We start from the raw sequence: 23,117 nt of genomic DNA, 5'->3' as shown, positions 1-23,117 counted from the left end.
GCTGAGTATCCTGGAATACCATGCTATCACCCCTGACTCACATAGGGCACAGTTCCGAGACCACCCGTGCACCACGGGGGATCATTTAGGATGTATGCCCATAAGATGTCCCAAGCATGTCGGAGATGGTTGGAAGCGGAAAATGTCTTCACTATGGAAGAAGTTATACAGATATTTTTTATAGAACAATTTCTTTACAAGTGTCCCTCAGAAATACGGGAATGGGTCAGAGAGCGCACGCCGCACACCTTGGATACAGCTGCAGCCCTGGCTGATGAGGCCCTTACTATCTCACCACAATAGAGGAGACTTCTGGACAATAAGCCATAGCTTGCTCCTTCCCCCCGGCCACCTCCAGTTATATCTACCCCTCCATTCAGCTGCAGGCTGATGACAACCACGGCTCACAATCCTGGGCCCCAACAATTACGACCATGCCCTGTGGGAATCACAGAAAGGAGATGTTATGGGTGCAGACAACCTGGGCACCTGCAATCCAGTTGTCCCACAAGGACTCAGAGGGAGCCCCAAGCACCTCCACCTCGTCCGGTGCATTTTGTGCATCCCATCCCACCTGAGGAAGAGCTACCACCACCTCCACTGGAGTGTACCGCTGACCCCTGCACCATAGATTCCCTTGTTGGAGTGTATGGCCTCCGGCCTTTGTCACCAGGTTCTCCTACTGCCTTCTCCAGAATGCACATTGGAAGGAGTACAACGCAGCACATATGTTATCGATGTGGGCAGCCTGGGCCTTTGCAAAACACTTGCCCAGCTGGTCGATTGAGGAAGGACCTTGCACCACATCGACCTGTTCACTCTCTACAGTCAAATACAATGGGGAAGAGTTCACTTCTCACCCCTTTGATTTCCTCTTACCATCAAAGTAAGCACTTACAGGAGGTTGTGCTGGATGGGAAGAGAGTTATGGGAATTTGTGGGGTATTTCTCACAATAGCTGATCCCCAGGTGGTTCGGCCAGAGGCGATACATCATGGACCAGGGATTGTTATTGAATTGGCTGGAGGACAAAGGAGGAATATCCCAAAGGTGACTGTAGATCTGGACTTTGGATTTAGGGTCAAGCAATGCGTGGTTGAGGTAATGAGCGGCCTGCCTGCAGATATTCTCCTAGGAAATGATGTGGGAGATTTGTGGGTGCAGGAAACACAGTTTGAGTGAAGGAGGACACAAAGGGAAGCTTGTCCTCACAATGTTACCGCTGTACAAGGGACTATCCACAGCTGAGCAACATGGACTTAAGTGAGGTGGCCAGAGGTCTGTGTCCTCATGGCGTATTCACTTATTAAGAAGGAGGGAGAGGCTGTGATGGTGCAATATTGGGGGTTGTGTATAATTTTGTGTAGGTTTGTATTTTAGGCATTGTATTCTGTCCATTCTGTGTACATTGTCCTGTTTGCAGACTAATCACCCCCTGCCGGGCTTTTGTCCCTAAGTCTTTTGGAGGGGGTCCTGGGATCCACCTAAACTCTCTGCTTACCTGGGGATTATTGAGTCTGTCTGAGAAGGAGAAGAGAGAAGCAGGAAGATTCATACTCTGTGGGAGAAGCTGTGGCTACAGGCAGCACCCCAGAGAGCCATTGAGAAACCCTGATTTCCCTGGAAAAGGACTGCTGAAGGATTGTGACTGATCCCCGGGACATTTATCACATTACTGGACAATTTTACCCTCTCTGTGGTGGATTATTTGATGGATCTTCTGACTTGCTTGGAATATATGTTCTTTTTATTGTTCAATCATCTCTCGCTCTGTTGATTGTGTGATATCGGAGAAGGACCCCGTGACATTTCAGTTTTTCTTGTTTAATACATTGGTGCCACCCCCACGCCAGCAGTCGGGCTGACTTGGATCCGGATCCGCAGTGGCTCGAGGGGTTTCCGGACCCGGGGGTCGCGCGGACACTCAAATAAAAAGGGACGTATATGTACGGGGAATGCTGTAAATACTTTGTAACGCCACCCACGGTGTTGTGGTAAGGTAGAGTACCACCACTGCTATTGCGGAGCACCCGGGGGTGATGGAGCTGCAGCTGGGTGTTAATCCCTCCGTGGGTAGAGGTGGATGCCCTGGAGCTCAGTGTCCAGAACACGGGAGGTGATGGTGGTTGGTGGTGGTGCGCCGGGCCGGACCGGAGGATGTTAGTGTACTCACTGCTGAATAATTGCACACAAGTCTGTTGGTAAACCAAGGTGTCAGTGGCCGGCTGCCACGTCCGTGTGTACTCGGGTCCCACACCCGGCTGGTGTACCGATATCCCTTCCTCCGGCACTCTGTAATTTTCCTCACTTCTGCACAACTCCATATGGAACAGGGAAGTCCGCTCCTGGTGTGTTCTGGTTGGGAGACTTACCCGCGAAAACTGACCCTTGGAATTTCAGTGGGTCTTTGCGGATACCCTATCCCCCGCAGTGGGCTGTCATTTCGCTCTATCTGGGCTACACTTCTGGAATAGTGTCTGGAACTCTGCTCCCGGCCTGGTGAATTAGAGAAGGGCCTTGCAACCGTCTTCTAACTAGGGTCCAGGTACCCCACCTGTACACGGTTTCCGGACCGGATCTTCGTTGTCTGTACCGGCGGGTTCCAACCATGTCCCTATCCACTGTGGGATCTCCCACGACCGGACTCCCGTCGCCTTTGGACACGGTCCACTGCTTGCCACCTAGCCAGTAGACCAGGGCCACTGCCCTGGCTACCTGCACTAGGCACAGACTTGACACTCTGCCACAGCCTGTCACAGACTACTCCTCTCCTTCTTTCCACTTTCCACTTCTCAACTCCACTCAACTCAACTAACTCAACTCGTTCCCTCCCCCAGATCCTCAAGACCCCTAGGTGGGCGCTCCCAATCCGCCTGGTCCTGCCCACTGGTGTGTCCTTCTTACCCTGATGGGGGTGGCTAGGATTTTGTGGCTGATGGAACCCAGTGTAGGATGGTGTTATGTGGGGTGCAGTGAGTCTCTGTGACCACCTGGTGGCGCCAGGGCGTCACACATTTGCAAAAATTTCTACATTTCTGTTTTTTTTCCCTGACAAGATGGGGTGCAGAGTGTACAGTAAGGAGAAAAAAGAAGAACTTTTTTACACAGGGTTAGAGAAAAGAAAGTGCGGCTTCTTTAGGTGGACTGTTTTATTTACAATGGCGGTGGCTATATAGAATTGAATTCTATGAGGACAACATGCAGTTTCCAAGCCACATACTTTTTTTTCCCAATACTGTTTTTAGAGCTCAAGACAAATTTTTGTAGTCACCCTGTCACTGCAGATTGCTGAATCGTCATAGAGCGCTATGTTTACACTGTAACAATACCTGAGAATCTAGTCAGCGTTAGACCATAACTATCCCATCATTGCTCCAGCATTATCTATTTAAAGTCTTTTAACCTCTATTCCATTTATGAAGCATTTAGAGATGAATACAATAAGGATGAGCCCCTGCTCATGGGCCACTGATGTCTGCTTGCACTCCAGTACAAAATTTGCCAGCTAGCCACTGGTTTTAGATCATTTTCTCAATCGCTGAGCCTAGCTATTTCCATAACTTTTACAGAGTTTGAATGTATTAAAATAGTGCCTGATTGACTACCGCTCAGTGGCATATGGCCAATGGTGGCAGGCCACGTGACTGCTATGAGGTCCGTGAGCTCCAGCGCCTACTTCAGCTGGATGTGTGTCCGAGGGTGTGTATCCAACTGAAATGCATTGCAGCACAGCAACATGATGAGGAAATATACCAGGATGGGGCCATGATGGGGATATATTTCAATATAGATGTGTTTATCAGGATAGGGACATATACTAGGATGGGCCCATGATGTGGACAAATCTACCAGAAAGGGGGACATATATATCTGGATGGGAGACATATTTACCAGGAACTGGCCCAGTATGGGACACATTACTACATAATGAATGGGGGGGCAACTCGTGTGTCTTTACAGGATTCAGAAAGCTACAATGGCATTTTTGGGACTGCCTCCTTCCTCCCTCGAATGTTGGTCAGATGTATATCTGATCAACATTCGAGTGAGGAAGGAGGCAGACCCATCAGACTAGTTATGCCACTGGTTATCAGGTTACCTTTATAAATCATAGTAATAATAATAATGGATTGCCAGCTATCTACTTTGTCTGGGGGGGCATGGAAAGATGCACAATGTATTATGGCTTGATGTGTATGGCACATGGCACGATCTGTTATGGCACAATGTTTTATGGCATGGTGTATTATGGCACATGGCAAAATGTAATATGGCACATAGCTCAATGTATTATCGCACATGACACTGTGTATTGTATGGCAGTGTATTATGGCATGATGTACTATGGCTTGATGTATAATGGCACATGACACTATCTATTATGACACAATGCATTATTGCATAATAAATAATGGCACATGGCAAAATGTATTATGCCACACACAATGTATTATGGCTTAATGTATGATGTCAAATGGCACTATGTATTAAGGAACTTCTATTTCAGGATAATTTCTCTCTTGGATAATGTTTGGCCTCTAAATAATACATGCGTGCCTGGATATAAGAACTCCTGTTGATTATTGAACTCTGTTTTGTGTTTTTTTTTTGGGGGGGGGGGGAGACTTTTGCTATGGGGCCCCATGAGTTCTATGTACGCCCCTGCCACCACTCCATTCCAGCTTTTCGTAACAGCGGTCTGCTCCCAAGGGGAATGGGAGACCGGTGAGAGTCTCTGCTGTCAAAAACTTATTGGTGTGGCATTTATCAACAAAGTGGGCGAGTTATAAATGCTTTGACCTGAACATTCCTTTCTAGTACAGTCTTAAAAAATTCTTACTGTCAATGGGTTCAACATGTCTCAAGTTTCAGAATCTTTGTAATATTTGCTCTTGTGTACAGACCGTCTTATTTTCTGAAACGTTGATGGAATCTCTGTAAGAACATAGATTTGGCTTTAATTGTCCTTTGCTTATCTTGTGTCTTAAACAATAGTTGTGTATACTGAATTTCTGGGGTGACCAGCTGGCGACATAAGCGTTTCTCATCCTTTTGTAGTCCTGGCTTTAGATTGTAACCAAGGATTTTATGTAATCCACTCTGAAATGGTTTTAGGAAGTCATCTTTTATTTTTTCTGGGTTTGCTTCATCTTGTAGACAGATCTCAGATTGTGCTGCTCTCCTCCTCCTAAGTTCCTGCACCTCACCCCGCATCCTGTGTTGCCCAAATTTCTCTACCTTTTCCCAAAAAGACTTGTTGAAGTAAACATACAGCTGCCAGTCAAGCTGGTTCCAAGTTTTAATTTCATCTTGGGTCTTCCCAGAAAGGACTTTTCGGTTGGTGTCATTTCTGCTATTTAGAGGAAAAGACAAGACATCATCAAAGCTCCAACAAAGGTCATTCTTCAAAAGAATCAAAGATTCGTCAAAGTACTCCGTGATCAGCACCAAGTTGAACATGATTTCTATAGTTTTTTGGGCCAGATTAAATTGTTTAGGAGTTTCAAGATAGTCGTCAATGCCAAGATCAAAGGCCATTAAGTTTTTGCCATAACCGTGGTTTATACTTTTTTTGTTATAATATTTGTAAGGATTATTCAAGTATTCTTCTAAGCTGGGAGCATTAGCAAAAATATTTAAAGCCTTGTAATACGAAAATGAGGACTCCATGAGAGACACAGGATTTCTCATTATGGTGAAATAAAAAGTATCCTTGGGCATCACCTTTTCCACCTGTAATAAATTGTAAAATAGAGATCAGTAGAGATCAAATTCATAATAATTTACAAAATTATTCGTGGTGTACCCATATGGGCTCGTATGTTCCCCATGTAAATGCTTCCTAAACCACCATTTGTTGATAAGACTAGGAAGGAACGGGCATAAGGCCCAAGTTGGAATACCTCGTAAAACACAGTGGAGTTTTATAAGTGGTAGTGCAGTTTTTCTTCTCACAACTGTGTCTTGTGCCTTCGTTCCAATGTTTGTAGGCACTAGATACACCTGAAGTGCAAGTTTTTGGCTGCTTTCACATTGCATTTTTACTTAAATTCAGTGGTTCCATCGGAACTTCCGTCTGAACTCCCCCCACGAAACAGGTTTCAGACGCATGTGCCGATGGTACAATTGACTATAATGGAACAGACGGAGTCAATGTGCGCTTTTTCTTGCACCATTTTCGGCCATGTACTCTTTCTGCAGGTGGACACCCAGACGTAGTCTACTACATCTTGGTGGCCTGCCTGCGGAAAGTGTGTGCCCGAAAATGGTGCAAGACAGAGTACACACTGACTCCATCTGCTCCATTTATAGTCAAGGGCCCCGTTGGCTCATGTGTCCCAAACCCGTTTTGCAGGGGAGGGGGGTTCGAACGGAAGCTCCTACGGGTCCACTGAACGTAAGTAAAAAGGCCCATAATGCATCATAACCAAAGTGGTGTATGTTACAGGAAGAAGGAGCCAAAAAAGCAACCCCTTCTCCAACATATCTCAATGTTCTCAATTGTGCACTTCACAGATTTCCTGCTCCCCCTCTCCTGCCCCTATATTCTGGTTAGCATTTTGGTAACCCTGAAAAAGTTCTGCCCCATCATGGGTTCCTCATGGATTTTAGAAAGTAGGGACCATTATCTGAAAGGGAGCAAGTAGCTCTTAGCATTCCTAGAGATGGATAACAGCAGGAATGGGCACAGAAGGAAGTCTGTGAAGTCCACCAGGCAATAGCTAGAAAGCACTGAGGGATATCTGAGAAGGGGCATTGTATTTTGACTTTCCAATATCATACAGACTTTTTAATTATTGTCTGCAGTGTTGAAGCTTTATAAGGACAGAGCACCTTCAAATTCTGCATCAAAGAAACTAGGAAAAGCAAAAAACAGCTGTGACGCCCCTGGACTATCAGGTCGCCACAGGGTACTGCACAAGCTTCCCTCCCGTGCGGTATTCCACCTCCCTCTTGGTTCTAGGTCCCCATCTAAATGGTGTTGCCTCCAACAGCAAATCAAATCCTAGATACACCCTGCACCACACCCACCAGACACACCAGTGGATGGCTTGAGTGGAATAGAGTCGCCCACCTGGGGGGTCAGGAAGGGGAGGTGAGGAATGTAGTGAGTAGTTAGTTAGTAAGTGACCCTCGAGCTGTGAGGAGCTCACAGGAAGTTGGGAGCGGTGGCTCCTGAAGGAACGGTCTAGGTTGCAGACGGTGGTCTGGGCCTAGAGGAGTTGGACCCCCGGTCGCAAGGGATTGTGGCGAGGTGTCTGGACCTGTCAAGGAGGACAGCCGGCAGCCTAGCACTGTCACCTGTCCGGGACCGAAGGCACGACTTGGTACACTGACCCTAGGTCAGGCAGTAGCTTCAGGCAACCCGATAATTCACCTGAGGAGAACGGAGCTTTTATGGTCTGTCCCCACCCACTCCAGAATCTGGGCATTAGCGCAGCGAGGGGGATAGGATTTTCCAATCCAAAATGGTCCAGAAAATCCCAAGCGTGAACCCTGAGAGCAAGCACCCATGCTTAGCCATAGTAGGGAGCAGAGCCCAGCAAGTTCCATGCTATCGGGCCACCAAGTTGAAGTCAAACTAAGTGCCAGGAGGCAGGTCACGGATCAACAGGCAACACCATTGGGGACGGGATGCGGACGAGCTCCCCTCAGCGACAGCGGTACCCAGAGATTTGGTTTACCCAGTTATCAGTGTCTGCTTATGAACTAAGTGAGTACGAGAGTGACCCCTGCACCTCACGGCACCCCTCACCGAGTCCCGGGGCATCCCCTTTACCCGTGGAGGGCTACGACACCTTGCTGCCCCACTTCATCACCCTGGGTACTCCCAGCAGCAGCGGCGGTAGTCCACAAATTACTGTACACCACGGGTGGCGTCACGAACTACATATTAACTCCCCTGTAAATAGCCCCCTTTCATTTCAGTGGCCGCACGACCCCCGGATCCAGAGACTCTCGAGCCACAGCGAACCCAGATTTGAGCAACTCGGCTGCTTCCATGGGGGAGGCACACAGCAATTCTGCCATTCATTTTATTTTTAGACTATGTACTGTAACACAATTGTGTTGCAGTATATAGCTAAAATAACGTTCTTCTAAGTCCTACCACAGACTGGACCTCAGAGAAAGGCTAAATTGACCTTCAATTGGCCTCCGACTATTATGGTGGTCCCCAAAGACATGCGGTGGCATTTAAATGGTCAAACTGCAGCAATCAGAAAACAATCCGGTCACTGTAGTTACCCAACGAAATAAAAAAATTTAATAAAATAATGATATTTGGATATGTAATGCAGAACACAGCTTACATCTGCTTAGTAGGATGTAGGCTCGGCTCTGAGCTCTTTCCATACTTCCCCTTCCACCACATATTGTAGTCATGAATAGGTTAAACGAAACCTGTAGCCAAGAAAATACAGTTCAACCTGCAGGCATCATGTTATAGAGCAAAAAGAGCTGAACAGATGAATGTATAGTTTTGTGATAAAACATTTATATTAACCTATTTTAATCAATAATCTTTTGGATTTTCGGTATAATGGCTTATCCTATTAGTGATTGACATCTATCTCTGTGTGCACTCTTATTGCATCGGAGGTGAGTATAAGTATTATTATTTCCTGAGGGGAAACATAGGGGTTGAGAAAAGGTTGTCCGAATAGTTGACAACCCCTTTAAATGATTAATACACAAGTTATGCTGAATGATTTCTCCCAAAACTATATGTCAATTTACCAAATATAATGCAGCAATGTGAAATGCTGAGATACGCAAACACTGAATATAGGAACTTGAACATGCACTAAGGAAATACATTTAATAATTGAGACACAGCACATAAAAAAGGCCAGTTTTATGTAAGTGTGGCGCCCCTGAGGCTTCCGTCGCCACAGAGACATTGCACCTCAGCCAGAGGTGTGATGTCCCATTCTGGGTAAGGAAAGGAGTAAACGCCGGTCCACAGGTAAATTTACACTACACCCATTGTTAGGCACACACAGGGACCGGGGATAGTGGCAGCTACCCCCCATGCTGCATGCTGGGGGGGCCGTAAGACCCATCCCTTCTCCCATAGGGTGGGGTCTAGCAACTAGGGAGGTGGGAGGAGCCAACAGAGAGTAGAGCAGTGACAGGAAGGTTAAGTTGAGATAGATTTGGAGTTGAAGTGAGTGAGAAGTCTGCGGGAGGCAGAGGAGGCAGATAGTCTGAGAGAGGAGTGAGGAGTGAAACAGCAAGAGAAAGTGACGCTTCCTGGTGGAGATCCTGGGGCCCAGCTAGGCCCAGGTGACACCACAGCAGAGAACTACAGAAAGGATTCCAGGGCCACTGCAAGGCTTTCCAGCTTGTGGCCTGTTCCACTGACCATCGGGTGGAGGGATCAGGCTGCACACAGGGAACGGTCCCTAGAAACTGTAGGAAGAGAAGTCATTTCCAAAGGTGAACACCGAGGCCCAGGGTGGTTGCAAGCGCCCAGGGCCACATCTCACTGTAGAACCCCTGGGAAGAGGGCAGAGTACCATCCAGGCAAGCCTTCTTGTCCAGAACCTATAGTGGAGGCCAAGACAGGTTTATCCAGAAAAGTCAAGGCTTTGAAGACAGCTGAGGGAAGAGACACAACAGAGGGGTGCACCGGCTTTTATTCCCAGATCTACCCGGGATCGGCGGAGGTCCCTGACAGTGGGTCCCAGCAGTCCAAAGGCACCAGTGTGCTGCAGCCCTGGAAGTGTGAGTAAATATCTTGAAACTGCACCCCCTGGTGCATTATTCATCATTCATTACTCCATTATTTAGTCTGCACTGCACTATAGACTTTAATAGGCACCAACGGCTGCCCCGGGGCACTGCTCCACCTGTGGAGAGCAGAACCATCCCAGCTGCTAATCCATCAGCCCCAGAGGCCCTATCCAGCAGCGGCAGCTCCATAGCCGCAGTCCACAGGTGGCGTCACGAATATTCCCACAAACTTTAATTAATATCACCACCACCACAACTGCCATATTAGTTTACCCCGCCAGGGTCACGGAGTCGGGCCCCGCCACCACTGACTACTCCCGGACAAGTCCGGCCCGACACCCATAGCCATGGGGTGGGAGAGTCATAAGCCCAGCAGCCATTACAAAGGCGTATCTCTTAGGCTGGGTCTCAACCTAATGCCTCTACCAGGCTAATAAGCCTACAATTTCATGGGCGGCTAGGAAACCATGCTCAGTCAAGCCTTCTGGCAGAGCACTCTTTAACAGCAGCTTAAGGCAATTTTAATTTTTTATTAGCAGCCCACCCATAAAATTGTAGGCTTTTCAGCCCGGGTAGAGGCATTAGATTGGGACTCAGCATAAGAGATATGACTTAATGCTGGCTGCTTAGCTCACATAAAACTGGCCTTTTTTATGCGCTAAGTGTCTCAATTTTTAAATGTATTTCCTTAGCAGTAATGGTAGTCCAAATTTCTAAATTCAGTATTTGCATACTCAGGGTGCAGCTGTATATTTGTTAGACTATATTTCATGTTTAGTATGCACCTGTTCACATATGTCTAAGAAGTGCCATACGTTTTCTCATTTTATATATCAATCAACTCAGCTCCCCCTGCACCATAACATGCTGCCTGCACATGTACTATATTTTCATGATGTCATAATGTTCCCATTAACGATGAGACACTTCCCTTGTCCGTTTGTGGTGAATCAAGTGTATCAAGCCAACAAATGGTTGTATAGGGAGGTAGGAGGCCCTCTCCTGTAAAAGGGCCCACTGGGGGATTCACCAGTCCGTCGTAAAATGTACATTAATAGTTTCCAGTGGTTAGTAAAACATACTATATCTGAAGCTCAGTTTATTTGTCACCATAGATTTGGAGTGAGCATACCTCTGAGAGATGGAAGTGCATGTGATGGCACATTATATCATAATTACGCTGGGTTTTCATGATGTAGCCTTCAACAAAGTTAGCCATGAAATTGTGAGGATAATAGAACTGGGTTTGGTTATAAGCTGGCAGAGCAAACGTTAGATTGTGTGATTCACCAAATCGGAAAAGTATATTCATGATGGTGCTGCTGGCTGTTTTATGGGTTTTCAGGAAGAATATATGAGTGTGAGGCTGGCAAGATCTCTCCTCTCGTTTTTCCATGTTTGATGGTCTTGTTTCACCTCCTGACACTTGTCCAGGCGACCGCATCACAAGTTTCTGTGTTACACTGACGTTCTTCCCATCAACAGGATCAATGTCTATATATGCCAAGGATGGCAGGACAGAGTTCTCAGGGTACCTGCAATAAAAATTGATATTTGGTAATTTTTTTTTATTAAGCGTCAGAAACACTACATGTCTGTGCACAGTGCCCAGTTTTGAGGTATTTTGGTTTAATAAAGGTAAAATAGTAACTGTAAATAATATACATTATATGTCGCTCTTACCTAAAGTGTCTGAGAAGCTCCAATAGACTGTAGGAATGAATGGTCCTATTCAAATCAATGTTCTTTTTATTATTATATACAGGTGCAGCTCAATAAATTAGAATATCCTCAAAAAGTTAATTTGAGTAATTCAATACAAAAAGGGAAAAACATATATTATTTATAGTCATTACACACAGAGTGATATATTTCAAATTTTTATTTCTGTTAATGGTAATGATTATGGCTGACAGCCAATAAAAACACAAAAGTCATTATCTCAGAAAATTAGAATAATTTCCACAAAACACCTGCAAAAGCTTCCTAAGTGTTTAAAAATGGTCCCTTAAGCTGGGTTTACACACTGCAACATCGCAAAGGACATCGCTGTAACGTCACCGGTTTTGTGACGTAACAGCGACCTCCCTAAGTCTCTGCTAAGTCGCTGGTGAGCTGTCAAACAGGCAAACCTGGCCAACAACGCAACAGCGATCCGGACCTGCAGAGCGACCTAGCTGGTTGTTGGGGACGTTGATAAGCAGCCTTTTGAAAGGGAAGTTGCTAACAAAGTCGCTGCAAAGTCTTCACACACTGAAACTTCATGCTGCACAGCGGGAAACAAAGGACCTAGGAATGGTCCTGAACGATTTGTAACGATTACAACTTCACAGCAGGGGCCGGGTCGCTGATAGGATTCACACACTGCAACATCGCAAACAACATCGCTATTGCGTCGCAAAACCGGTGACGTTACAGCGATGTCGTTTGAGATGTTGCCGTGTGTAAACCCAGCTTTAGTCTGGTTCAGTAGGCTACACAATCATGAGGAAAACTGCTGACTTGACAGATGTCCAGAAGGCAGTCATTGACACATTCCTCAAGGAGGGTGAGCCACAAAAGGTCATTGCTAAAGAAGTTGGTTATTCACAGAGTGCTGTATCCAAACATATTAATGGAAAGTTGAGTGGAAGGAAACAGTGTGGTAGAAAAAGGTGCACAAGCAACCAGGATAACTGCAGCCTTGATAGGATTGTTAAGAAAAGGCCATTCAAAATTTGGGGGAGATTCACAAGGAGTGGACTGCTGCTGTAGTCAGTGCGAGCCACCATACATAGACGTATCCAAAACATGGGCTACAACTGTCGCTTTCCTTGTGTCAAGCCACTCATGACCAATAGACAAAGCCAGAAGCATCTTACCTGGGCCAAGGAGAAAAATAACTGGACTGTTGCTCAGTGGTCCAAAGTGTTGTTTTCAGATGAAAGTAAATCTTGCATTTCATTTGGAAATCAAGGTCCCAGAGTCTGGAGGAAGAGTGAAGAGGCCACAAACCAAGCTGCTTGAGGTCTAGTGTGAAGTTTTCACAATCAGTGATGGTTTGGGGAGCCATGTCATCCACTGGTGTAGGTCCACTGTGTTTTATCAATACATAAGTCAGCACAGCCGTCTACCAGGAAATTTTAGAGCACTTCATGCTTTCCTCTGCCGACAAGCTTTTTGGAGATGGAAATTTCACTTTCCAGCAGGACTTGGCATCTGTCCATACTGCCAAAAGTACCAATTCCTGGTTTAATAGCCACAGTATCACTGTGCTTGATTGTCCAGCAAACTCGCCTGACCTAAACCCCATAGAGAATCTATGGGGTACTGTCAAGAGGAAGATGAGGGACACCAGACCCAACAATGCAGACGAGCTGCTATCAAAGCAACCTGGGCTTCCATAATACCTCAGCAGTGCCACAGGCTGATCGCCTCCATGCCACGCTGCATTGATGCAGAAATTCATGGAAAAGGAGCCCCGACCAAGTATTGAGGCATTTACTGTACAGACTTTTCAGTAGGCGCCAACATTTCTGAGTTTAAAATAATTTTCCAGTTGGTCTTATATAATATTCTAATTTTCTGAGATAATGACATTTGGGTTTTCATTGCCTGTAAGCCATAATCATCAACATTAACAGAAATAAACACATGAAAAAGATCACTCTGTTTGTAATGACTGTATAATATATAGTAATAGATCCCTCTGTGTAATGACTATATGATATATGTGTTTCCCTTTTTGTATTTGTACCGCCCTGAGAGGGGCTCGGCCGCTCTGCTGCTCGGGCCGAGCCGCTCGAGGTCCGGGCTCGGGTTGTCGGTGGCACAAGCGCCTCCAGATCGGGGGCCACGTAGCTCTGTTAAGGGGAGGCAGTGGGGTGGTGGTGTGGCATGAGGTTCGCAGCCAGGGGCCGTGTTGTCGTCGTACGGGTCGTGACGCCACCCACGGGTCGTGGTGAAGGGATGCACCACCGCTGCGGCTGGAGTGAAGGCTCCCGGGATCGGTGTTGAAGGCGCAGCCTGGATGTCAGCCCCTCCGTGGGTAGGGGCGGTGTGTCCCGGGGCCCGGTGGGACGGGCAATGATGTTGACGGGGTGCAGGGTGCCGTACTGCGGTGCGGTGTTGTGCCCGGATGGCACTGGTGTACTCACTATTAATTCACACTCAGAGTCACTGGTAAACCAAAGTTCGGGTATGGTCGGGTCCCGCAGCCGGCTGCTTGCGTCCCTTGTGAATTTGAACATGTGAATAATGAATTGCATACCTGCCATGAATATTAGGAAAAAGGAGATATTTAGCAATCGCATTGATCAATGTAACTGAGCCCCAAGGCCTCGTCAAGGCATATCTCTATATTGGGGTCCCTAGCTCTGTGACCCTAACTGTGTGTCATCTCATTGCAATTAAAAACTGCTGTGGGTGGAGAGGGGTAACTAAGGACTTTCTTATATAGGAGATGGAAAAAACATGGCCGAAAGGGGCGGAGCTGTGTTCACATTCAGAAAAAAACTACATATAACTGAATAGGATAACTGAAGTGAGCACTAATATATATATTATGAGTGCAAGCCAAAAATTACATACCATATACGGATAAGGCTGCACATGGCAGGCAGGTATGCAATTCATTATTCACATGTTCAAATTAGCAAGTAGCATTTTTCATTGTATATTCCAATATTTTGTCCATATGCTTGAGGCATTATACTATTATCTAAGTTTGATGTTCAGCCTTATGTAATTTTTGGCTTGCACTCATAATATATATATTAGTGCTCACTTCAGTTATCCTATTCAGTTATATGCGTCCCTTGTGAGGCTGATGGTGGCCCCTTTCCCTTGCACCTCTTGTTGTGGTTTTCGGCTCCCCTGCCTGGGCAGTGGTAGCCCGCTCCCCGGCGTTTAGCTGCTGGAGGAGCCCTCGTTTGCCCGCAGGCGCTGGCCCGTTGGATGTTTGGCCCTTGGCAGTGGCTCTCACCTGGTATCGGTGGGCTTTTGCCTTCTTTCGGGACTTTGGGTGAGGATGAACCCGTGAGGTCCAGACTGCAATCAGTTAATTTGCCTACACTCAGTGGCTTCTAAGCTTGGACGGGGTCTGAGTACACGGTTTCTGGTGCTCCGGTAAACGGTTGACTCCCCGGTTCAGGGCCGGCGGGCTCCAACCCTGGCCGGGTCCCTACGGTTCCGCCGGTTGCTGTACCGGTACTCCTGCAGGCGGTCACCACCGACTGCCTGCCTGACGTTTCGGGGATCCCAGGCTCCAACCCGGGTCCCTGACAGCTCTGCTCCTCCACACCTCCTGTCACTGTCACTGTACAACTTAATCTGTTTGTATTTCCTGCCTCAGGACAGTAGTCTCCTCGGTGGGCGTGTCTTTCCGCCTGACTCCACCCACCTGGTGTGCCCTAATGGCCCTGAGGGAGGCATCAGGTCTCCCTTTCGGGTGACGGGTGTGTCCTCACAAGGGATGGGGGTGTGTGTGTGTGTGTGGTAGGTGCTGTTACCTGTGGCCCCTGGGGTCCAGGGCGTCACATATTGAATTACTGAAATAAATTAAAGGTAAGATATCGCATTTTTTTATTTTGGTATTAAAAATAGTGATTATGAAATCAAGTATTTTTAATACAAAATGAAAATCGCTGCTTATTTAGTTTTTATTTAATTCTAATTTTACTGGAGGCACTGGGGGCTGCCATGGATTTGCTGTGTGTGTAACGACAGTTACTCACTCCTTTATGGCAGCCCCTGTGCATAGAGAACAGTGGTCGGGATCCGACTCCATTAGTAACGTTACAGTGGGCGTCTGCTGTGACCTGGACGTTCCCCCTGGGCTGTCCAGATCACAGCAGGGGGAGGAGATCAGCGCCATCATTTTGGCGCTCACAGTGTATGCTGTTTGCTTCACTATACCCCTGTCAACCGCCGGGATGTGTGAGTACGGGCTGCCTCCCCTCCCCCCGTTACCGTCTCCGATGACACCTCCTCCCTCCGCTCTCCCCAGCCCTCGCTCTGCCCCCGCTACTGCTGCCGCCCCTTCCCCCCTGCCGTTACTGTCTCCGATGACACCCCCTCCCTCCGCTCTACCCAGCCCTCACTACTGCTACCACCGCCGCTCCTCCCCCCCCGCCGTTCCCGTCTCTAATGAGAACCCTCCCTCCGCTTTACCCAGCCCCCGCTCTGCCCGCCGCTGTGTGTGTGTTTGTGTGCCACTGCATATGAGTACCGCCGCTGCTACCGTCTCTGCTACCGTCTTAGCTGAGCCGTGTATCTAATCCTATCCTGTGTGATACTGTCTGCTGAGCCGTGTATGTAATCCTATCCTGTGGGATACTGTCTGCTGAGCCATGTATCTAATCCTATCCTATATGATACTGTCTGCTGAACCGTGTATCTAATCCTATCCTGTGTGATACTGTCTGCTGAGCCGTGTATCTAATCCTCCTGTGTGATACTGTTTGCTGAGCCATGTATCTAATCCTATCCTGTGTGATACTGTCTGCAGGGCTGTGTATCTAATCCTCCTGTGTGATACTGTCTGCTGAGCCGTGTATCTAATCCTATCCTGTGTGATACTGTCTGCTGAGCCGTGTATCTAATCCTATTCTCCTGTGATACTGTCTGCAGGACTGTGTATCTAATCCTCCTGTGTGATACTGTCTGCTGAGCTGTGTATCTAACCCTATCCTGTGTGATACTGTCTGAACAGCTGTGTATCTAATCCTATCCTGTGTGATACTGTCTGCTGAGCTGTGTATCTAATCCTATCCTGTGTGATACTGTCTGCTGAGCCATGTATCTAATCCTATCCTGTGTTATACTGTCTGCAGGGCCGTGTATCTAATCCTCTCCTGTGCGATACTGTCTGCTGAGCTGTGTATCTTATCCTCTCCTGTGTGATACTGTTTGCTGAGCTGTGTATCTAATCCTATCCTGTGTGATACTCCTGCTGTCCTTGGTGACACTTTAGACATCTCTGGTCACCAACAAAATGACTCTGTGTCCCTACATGTGATTCTCTCTTATCTGTTGTAAACACTCAAATTAGGAGGGGGAAGCGCTGCCATCACACACAGGAGAGCAGACTCCGCCCACTTTACTGCAGCTGCAAAGTGAGCTTTTTCTACAGTGGGATTTCCGTAGGATTTCAGAAGCTGCTCCCCCTAGTGTTTAACAGTGGAAAATATCAAACTTTTTATTTTTTTTTATATTTTGCTCAATTAAAAACAAATAATATTTAAACAAAACATTAAAACATTATTACTTTACATTTTTTCATTTATTGAATTTTTTTTTTTTTTAACGATACCTTCCCTTTAATTTTTTGATGATATTCTAATTTATTGAGATGTACAAAAAGGAGACAAGACCTTTATTATATTATCATGCCTATTGTTTTTCACATTAGCAATGATCTAGGATAGACTAGGGCAGTGGTTTCAAACTCTACCAAAAAATTGTGCCGTACATAGAAAAAATGTGACATTGATAGACTGCAAATGTGCACTTCTTTGTTTGCTTTTGTTTTACGTAAAAGAGTTCAAAGAGTTTTCTTTATTTTCAAGACTTTGAAAATTGCAGATTCACATTGAAGGCATCAAAACTATGAATTAACACATGTGGAATGAAATACTTAACAAAAAAGTGTGAAACAAATTAAAATATGTCTTACAGTCTAGGTTCTTCAAAGTAGCCACCTCTTGCTTTGATTACTGCTTTGCACACTCTTGGCATTCTGTTGATGAGCTTCAAGAGGTAGTCACCGGAAATGGTCTTCACTTCACAGGTGTGCCCTGTCAGGTTTAATAAGTGGTATTTCTTGCCTTATAAATGGGGTTGGGACCATCAGTTGTGTTGTGCAGAAGTCTGGTGGATACACAGCTGATAGTCCTACTGAATAGACTGTTAGAATTTGTATTATGGCAAGAAAAATGCAGCTAAGTAAAGAAAAACGAGTGGCCATCATTACTTTAGGAAATGAAGGTCAGTCAGTCCGAAGAATTGGGAAAACTTTGAAAGTGTCCCCAAGTGCACTGGCAAAAACCATCAAACACTACATAGAAACTGGCTCACATGAGGACAGCCACAGGAAAGGAAAACCAATAGTCACCTCTGCTGCGGAGGATAAGTTTATCCGAGTCACCAGCCTCAGAAATCGCAGATTAACAGTAGCTCAGATTAGAGACCAGGTCAATGCCACACAGAGTTCTAGCAGCAGACACATCTCTAGAACAACTGTTAAGAGGAAACTTTGTGCAGCAGGCCTTCTTCATGGGAAAATAGCTGCTAGGGAACCACTCCTAAGGATAGGCAACAACCAGAAGAGACTTGTTTGGGCTAAAGAACACAAGGAATGGACATTAGACTAGTGGAAATCTGTGCTTTGGTCTGATGAGTCCAAATTTGAGATCTTTGGATCCAACCACTGTGTCTTTGCGGGACACAGTAAAGGTGAACGGATGGACTCTACATGCCTGGTTCCCACCGTGAAGCATGGAGGAGGAGGTGTGATGGTGTGGGGGTGCTTTTCTGGTGACACTGTTGGGGATTTATTCAAAATTGAAGGCATACTGAACCAGCATGGCTACCACAGCATCTTGCAGCGGCATGCTATTCCATCCGGTTTGCGTTTAGTTGGACCATCATTTATTTTTCAACAGGGCAATGACCCTAAACACACCTCCAGGCTGTGTAAGGGCTATTTGACTAAGAAGGAGAGTGATGGGGTGCTACGCCAGATGACCTGGCCTCCACAGTCAGCAGACCTGAACCCAATCGAGATGGTTTGGGGTGAGCTGGACCGCAGAGTGAAGGCAAAAGGGCAAACAAGTGCTAAGCATCTCTGGGAACTCCTTCAAGATTATTGGAAGACCATTTCCGGTGACTACCTCTTGAACCTCATCAAGAGACTGCCAAGAGTGTGCAAAGCACTAATCAAAGCAAAAGGTGGCTACTTTAAAGAACCTAGAATATAAGACATATTTTCAGTTGTTTCACACTTCTTGTTAAGTATTTCATTCCACATGTGTTAATTCATAGTTTTGGTGACTTCAATGTGAATCTACAATTTTCAGAGTCATGAAAATAAAGAAAACTCTTTGAATGAGAAGGTGTGTCCAAACTTTCGGTCTGCACTGTATCTTCCTAGACTTGTGTTGGATTATTTCAATGGTGAGACTAGTGCTCTCGCCGGCCTCCTCACTAGCCAGGGTGAGTGAAGAGCAAGCAAGGGCCTAGGCACGTGAATGGCGATGGGGCGAAAGAACCCTTATAGGGATGTTGGGGAGTGCAATGATCAGCCTCAGGTAAGTGCAGGAGGTGACACCACTCTCTTCTCCCTAGCGCCATAGGCCACAGTCCACTGTTGTATCATGTTGCCTGTTTGTTGTGGCACTCGCTGGGGGTTCCTTTATTCCTGGAAAAATCCCTATAGTCACAGCATGACACTGTGCTTGTCTTTTTCCATAAGCTAAATACTGTAGAGGATGAATTGAGCAGCTGTTTGGCATCCGATCTGCCAGTCCATTTTGTAACGTTGATAGAAGTGCACCAACTAGGGATAAAAAATTGCGTTATGCTACTTGGTGCTGGTTCCACGATCAATAATAATAGGTGATAATTTGTTATTAACAGACAATCCCTTGAACTTTAATTGTATTATTTAATAACACTATATAATACTAACAATAGAAAAAAATGGATCAATTGTAACGACCAATTTGTGAAACAATATGAAGATGTACATTTTCTCTATATGAATCATTAAATTCTCGTTTCCAAATTCAATTTTATCCAGCTACTCACCTTATCAAATTCTGGAATAAAATCATGATGGAAATAATTCCAGTGACGATAAAAACAATATATAATTGCTTCAGATGTTTGTTTTTTTTTTTCCTGCAGGAGAGAGAAAAAGGTTAATACAAATCCACTGAAGGTAGTAGACCTGATAGGGGGCGGTTGCAGGGCCGTATTTGGGGTTTTTGCTGCCCTAGGCACTGTCAGTGGTGGCGCCCCCTTCTGATCAGTCAGATTACGGTTATATGCACACAGCTTTTTTTTTTTTTTTCCCCAGACAGATCCGCCCTATAACCCGCCCAAAAAACCCAAACTCTAAATATTAAAGAAATGAACTCATACACTGCAGTGTAAAACGACTTGCTGTCCATATGTTCAGTCTTTGGAGTTTTTTTAAGCGCGTCAGGTTTCCTCAGACATGAAGCGGCTGACAGTGACCGGTCCATTATATGGCGCCTGCTGCTTGGACGCCGCTTACTAGTTGTGACCGGTCCATTATATGGCGCCTGCTGCTTGGACGCCGCTTACAAGTCGTGACCGGCCATTATATGGCGGCTGCTGCTTGGATGCCGCTTACAAGTCGTGACCGGCCATTATATGGCGGCTGCTGCTTGGATGCCGCTTACTAGTTGTGACCAGTCCATTATATGGCGCCTGCTGCTTGGACGCCGCTTACTAGTTGTGACCGGCCATTATATGGCGCCTGCTGCTTGGACGCCGCTTACTAGTTGTGACCGGCCATTATATGGCGCCTGCTGCTTGGATGCCGCTTACTAGTCGTGACCGGTCCATTATATGGCGCCTGCTGCTTGGACGCCGCTTACTAGTTGTGACCGGTCCATTATATGGCGCCTGCTGCTTGGACGCCGCTTACTAGTTGTGACCGGCCATTATATGGCGCCTGCTGCTTGGACGCCGCTTACTAGTTGTGACCGGCCATTATATGGCGGCTGCTGCTTGGACGCCGCTTACTAGTTGTGACCGGCCATTATATGGCGGCTGCTGCTTGGATGCCGCTTACTAGTTGTGACCGGCCATTATATGACGGCTGCTGCTTGGATGCCGCTTACTAGTTGTGACCGGCCATTATATGGCGGCTGCTGCTTGGACGCCGCTTACTAGTTGTGACCGGCCATTATATGGCGGCTGCTGCTTGGATGCCGCTTACTAGTTGTGACCGGCCATTATATGGCGCCTGCTGCTTGGATGCCGCTTACTAGTTGTGACCGGCCATTATATGGCGGCTTCTGCTTGGATACTAGTTGTGACCGGTCCATTATATGGCGCCTGCTGCTTGGATGCCGCTTACTAGTTGTGACCGGTCCATTATATGGCGCCTGCTGCTTGGATGCCGCTTACTACTTCATTTAAAAAAATAAGTAAAATCCAGTAGCTAAAAGATGTTGGAAAAAACAACCAAGAAGCCACAGCAAAAAAAAATAAATATTTGCTTCAGGATAAAATGATGACTGTCCTGAAGTGTTTTCTGTCTGAATAATTCCGGGGGTTCACAGACCACTACAAGACGTGTGCACATTCCCTGATAGTAGTTAAGACCTCCATACACATTAACCTTTAGTTGTCTAAACCCGCCAATATCGACAGGTTCTGCTGACAGCCCAATGTGAACAGGGGCTCTCAATTCTGATTGTCAGGGGAATAAGGATCCAGAATGTCCAATTACGGAGTGTGGATCCTATTATCCTCTAAATGATAAGCTGCTGTCGGAGATGTCCAGCAGCGGCTCTAATAAAGAACACAGAAACACTTGGCAGAATGAGTGCTCCTGTATATGGGAGAGCCGAGCAAGATAGCTGCCGGCCTAAAAATCAGACTATAGTGTATGGGGGCTTTAGTCTATTACTTTTTCGGCTGACAGACATGCAGATAGCTGTATTTTTAGTCCAGCACGCTGACCCTATGTTTTAGGATCAAGACTGATAAGGTAAAGATTACAACAGCCACATGACCAGGGCTGTATTTTGCCTTCGTGCTGCCCTAGGCACTTTAAGTGGTCGCGCCCCTTAGAGACAACGTAAAACTGAGTTTTCGCACATGACATCTGTTTAAGGCAGATCTACTTTGTAAAACACTTTAAAAAGTATCAATGAGAAACGAAGGGCACTAACCCCCCCCAATGGGGATCACCACAGGCACATCAAAACATAGCATGAGTATAAAATATTCCCACCACACCGTCCCCACTTATATACTGTGACAGTCACACTGCCCCTAATAAACTACACACTGCCCTCCCTTATAAATTATACCCACCACACCTTCCTCAATTATGAAATATGATCTGCACATTGACCTCACATCATGCTGCCCCCCTCCTCACAATGTCCCATGCATGCTGCCCCCTCCTCACAATGTCCCATGCATGCTGCCCCCTCCTCACAATGTCCCATGCATGCTGACCCCTCCTCACAATGTCCCATGCATGCTTCCCCCTCCTCACAATGTCCCATGCATGCTGCCCCCTCCTCACAGTGTCCCATGCATGCTGCCCCCTCCTCACAGTGTCCCATGCATGCTGCCCCCTCCTCACAGTGTCCCATGCATGCTGCCCCCTCCTCACAGTGTCCCATGCATGCTGCCCCCTCCTCACAATGTCCCATGCATGCTGCCCCCTCCTCACAATGTCCCATGCATGCTGCCCCCTCCTGACAGTGTCCCATGCATGCTGCCCCCTCCTCACAGTGTCCCATGCATGCTGCCCCCTCCTGACAGTGTCCCATGCATGCTGCCCCCTCCTCACAATGTCCCATGCATGCTGCCCCTCTCCATGAGCTCCTAATGCTGCCTTCCTCTTTTCCATAATGACATCTCCATGCTGCCCCACTCATCATACTAAGACCACCACACTAGCGCTTATGCTGAGACACACACACACACACACACACACACACACACACACTACCCCACTCTTGATATTGACTCCCCTACATTGTTCCACTCCATACTGAGCCCACACATGCTGCCCCTTCTCCATAATGAGCTCCCAATGCTGCCCCCCTCTTATTCTGAGTCCTTACACTCCCCCCCATCGATATTGTCATTGCTCTATCCCTCAACCCTTGTCCTCTGTCTCTAGCATTGGCCCCTCTCTTCCATTCCCCCAGCAGCAGCCTCTCTCCCCCCGCCTCCAGCAGCAGCCTCTCCCCCAGCATCAGCCTCTCTCCCCCCAGCCTCCCCCAGCATCAGCCTCTCTCCCCCCAGCCTCCCTCAGCATCAGCCTCCCTGCTCCCAACTTACCCCAGCATCAGCCTCTCTCCTCCCATCCTCCCCCAGCATGAGACTCCTCCAGCATCAGCCTCTCTCCTACCAGCCTCCCCCCGCATGAGCCTCCTCCAGCATCAGCCTCTCTCCTCCCAGCCTCCCCCAGCATCAGCCTCCCTGCTCCCAGCTTCCCTCCAGCATCAGCCTCCCTCCTCCCAGCCTCCCCCAGCATCAGCCTCCCTCCTCCCAGCCTCCCCCAGCATCAGCCTCCCTCCTACCAGCCTCCCCCAGCATCAGCCTCCCTCCTCCCAGCCCCCCTCCTCCAAGCCTCCCCCAGCATCAGCCTCCCAGAGCATCAGCCTCCCTCCTCCCCCTCC

At 47.1% G+C, this 23,117-nt stretch overlaps 1 protein-coding gene across 2 annotated transcripts; it reads right to left on the bottom strand.

The window, feature by feature from the left end:
* Nucleotides 1-3,053: 3,053 nt before the first annotated feature.
* LOC142295604 (galactose-3-O-sulfotransferase 2-like) lies at nucleotides 3,054-19,598 on the bottom strand. 2 transcript variants are annotated; one of them, XR_012751500.1, is made up of 4 exons: nucleotides 19,525-19,598; nucleotides 10,871-11,273; nucleotides 4,085-5,733; nucleotides 3,054-3,998 (listed from the first exon to the last, which is right to left on the bottom strand). XR_012751500.1 is itself a non-coding variant. In XM_075338704.1 (3 exons), exons 1-3 carry the CDS (start codon nucleotides 19,548-19,550, stop codon nucleotides 4,909-4,911), a joined length of 1,254 nt encoding a protein of 417 aa, XP_075194819.1. In that variant the 5' UTR covers nucleotides 19,551-19,598; the 3' UTR covers nucleotides 3,055-4,908. The 2 variants fall into 2 exon arrangements, 1 of the variants encoding a protein (XP_075194819.1); XM_075338704.1 differs by having other exon boundaries at nucleotides 3,055-5,733.
* Between the last annotated feature and the right edge of the window lie 3,519 nt (nucleotides 19,599-23,117).

This window comes from Anomaloglossus baeobatrachus, chromosome 3 (genome assembly GCF_048569485.1).
Source record: "Anomaloglossus baeobatrachus isolate aAnoBae1 chromosome 3, aAnoBae1.hap1, whole genome shotgun sequence".
NCBI classification, from domain to species: domain Eukaryota; kingdom Metazoa; phylum Chordata; class Amphibia; order Anura; family Aromobatidae; genus Anomaloglossus; species Anomaloglossus baeobatrachus.
The sequence above is the reverse complement of the archived record's forward strand: the minus strand, read 5'-3'. Positions and strand labels throughout refer to the sequence as shown.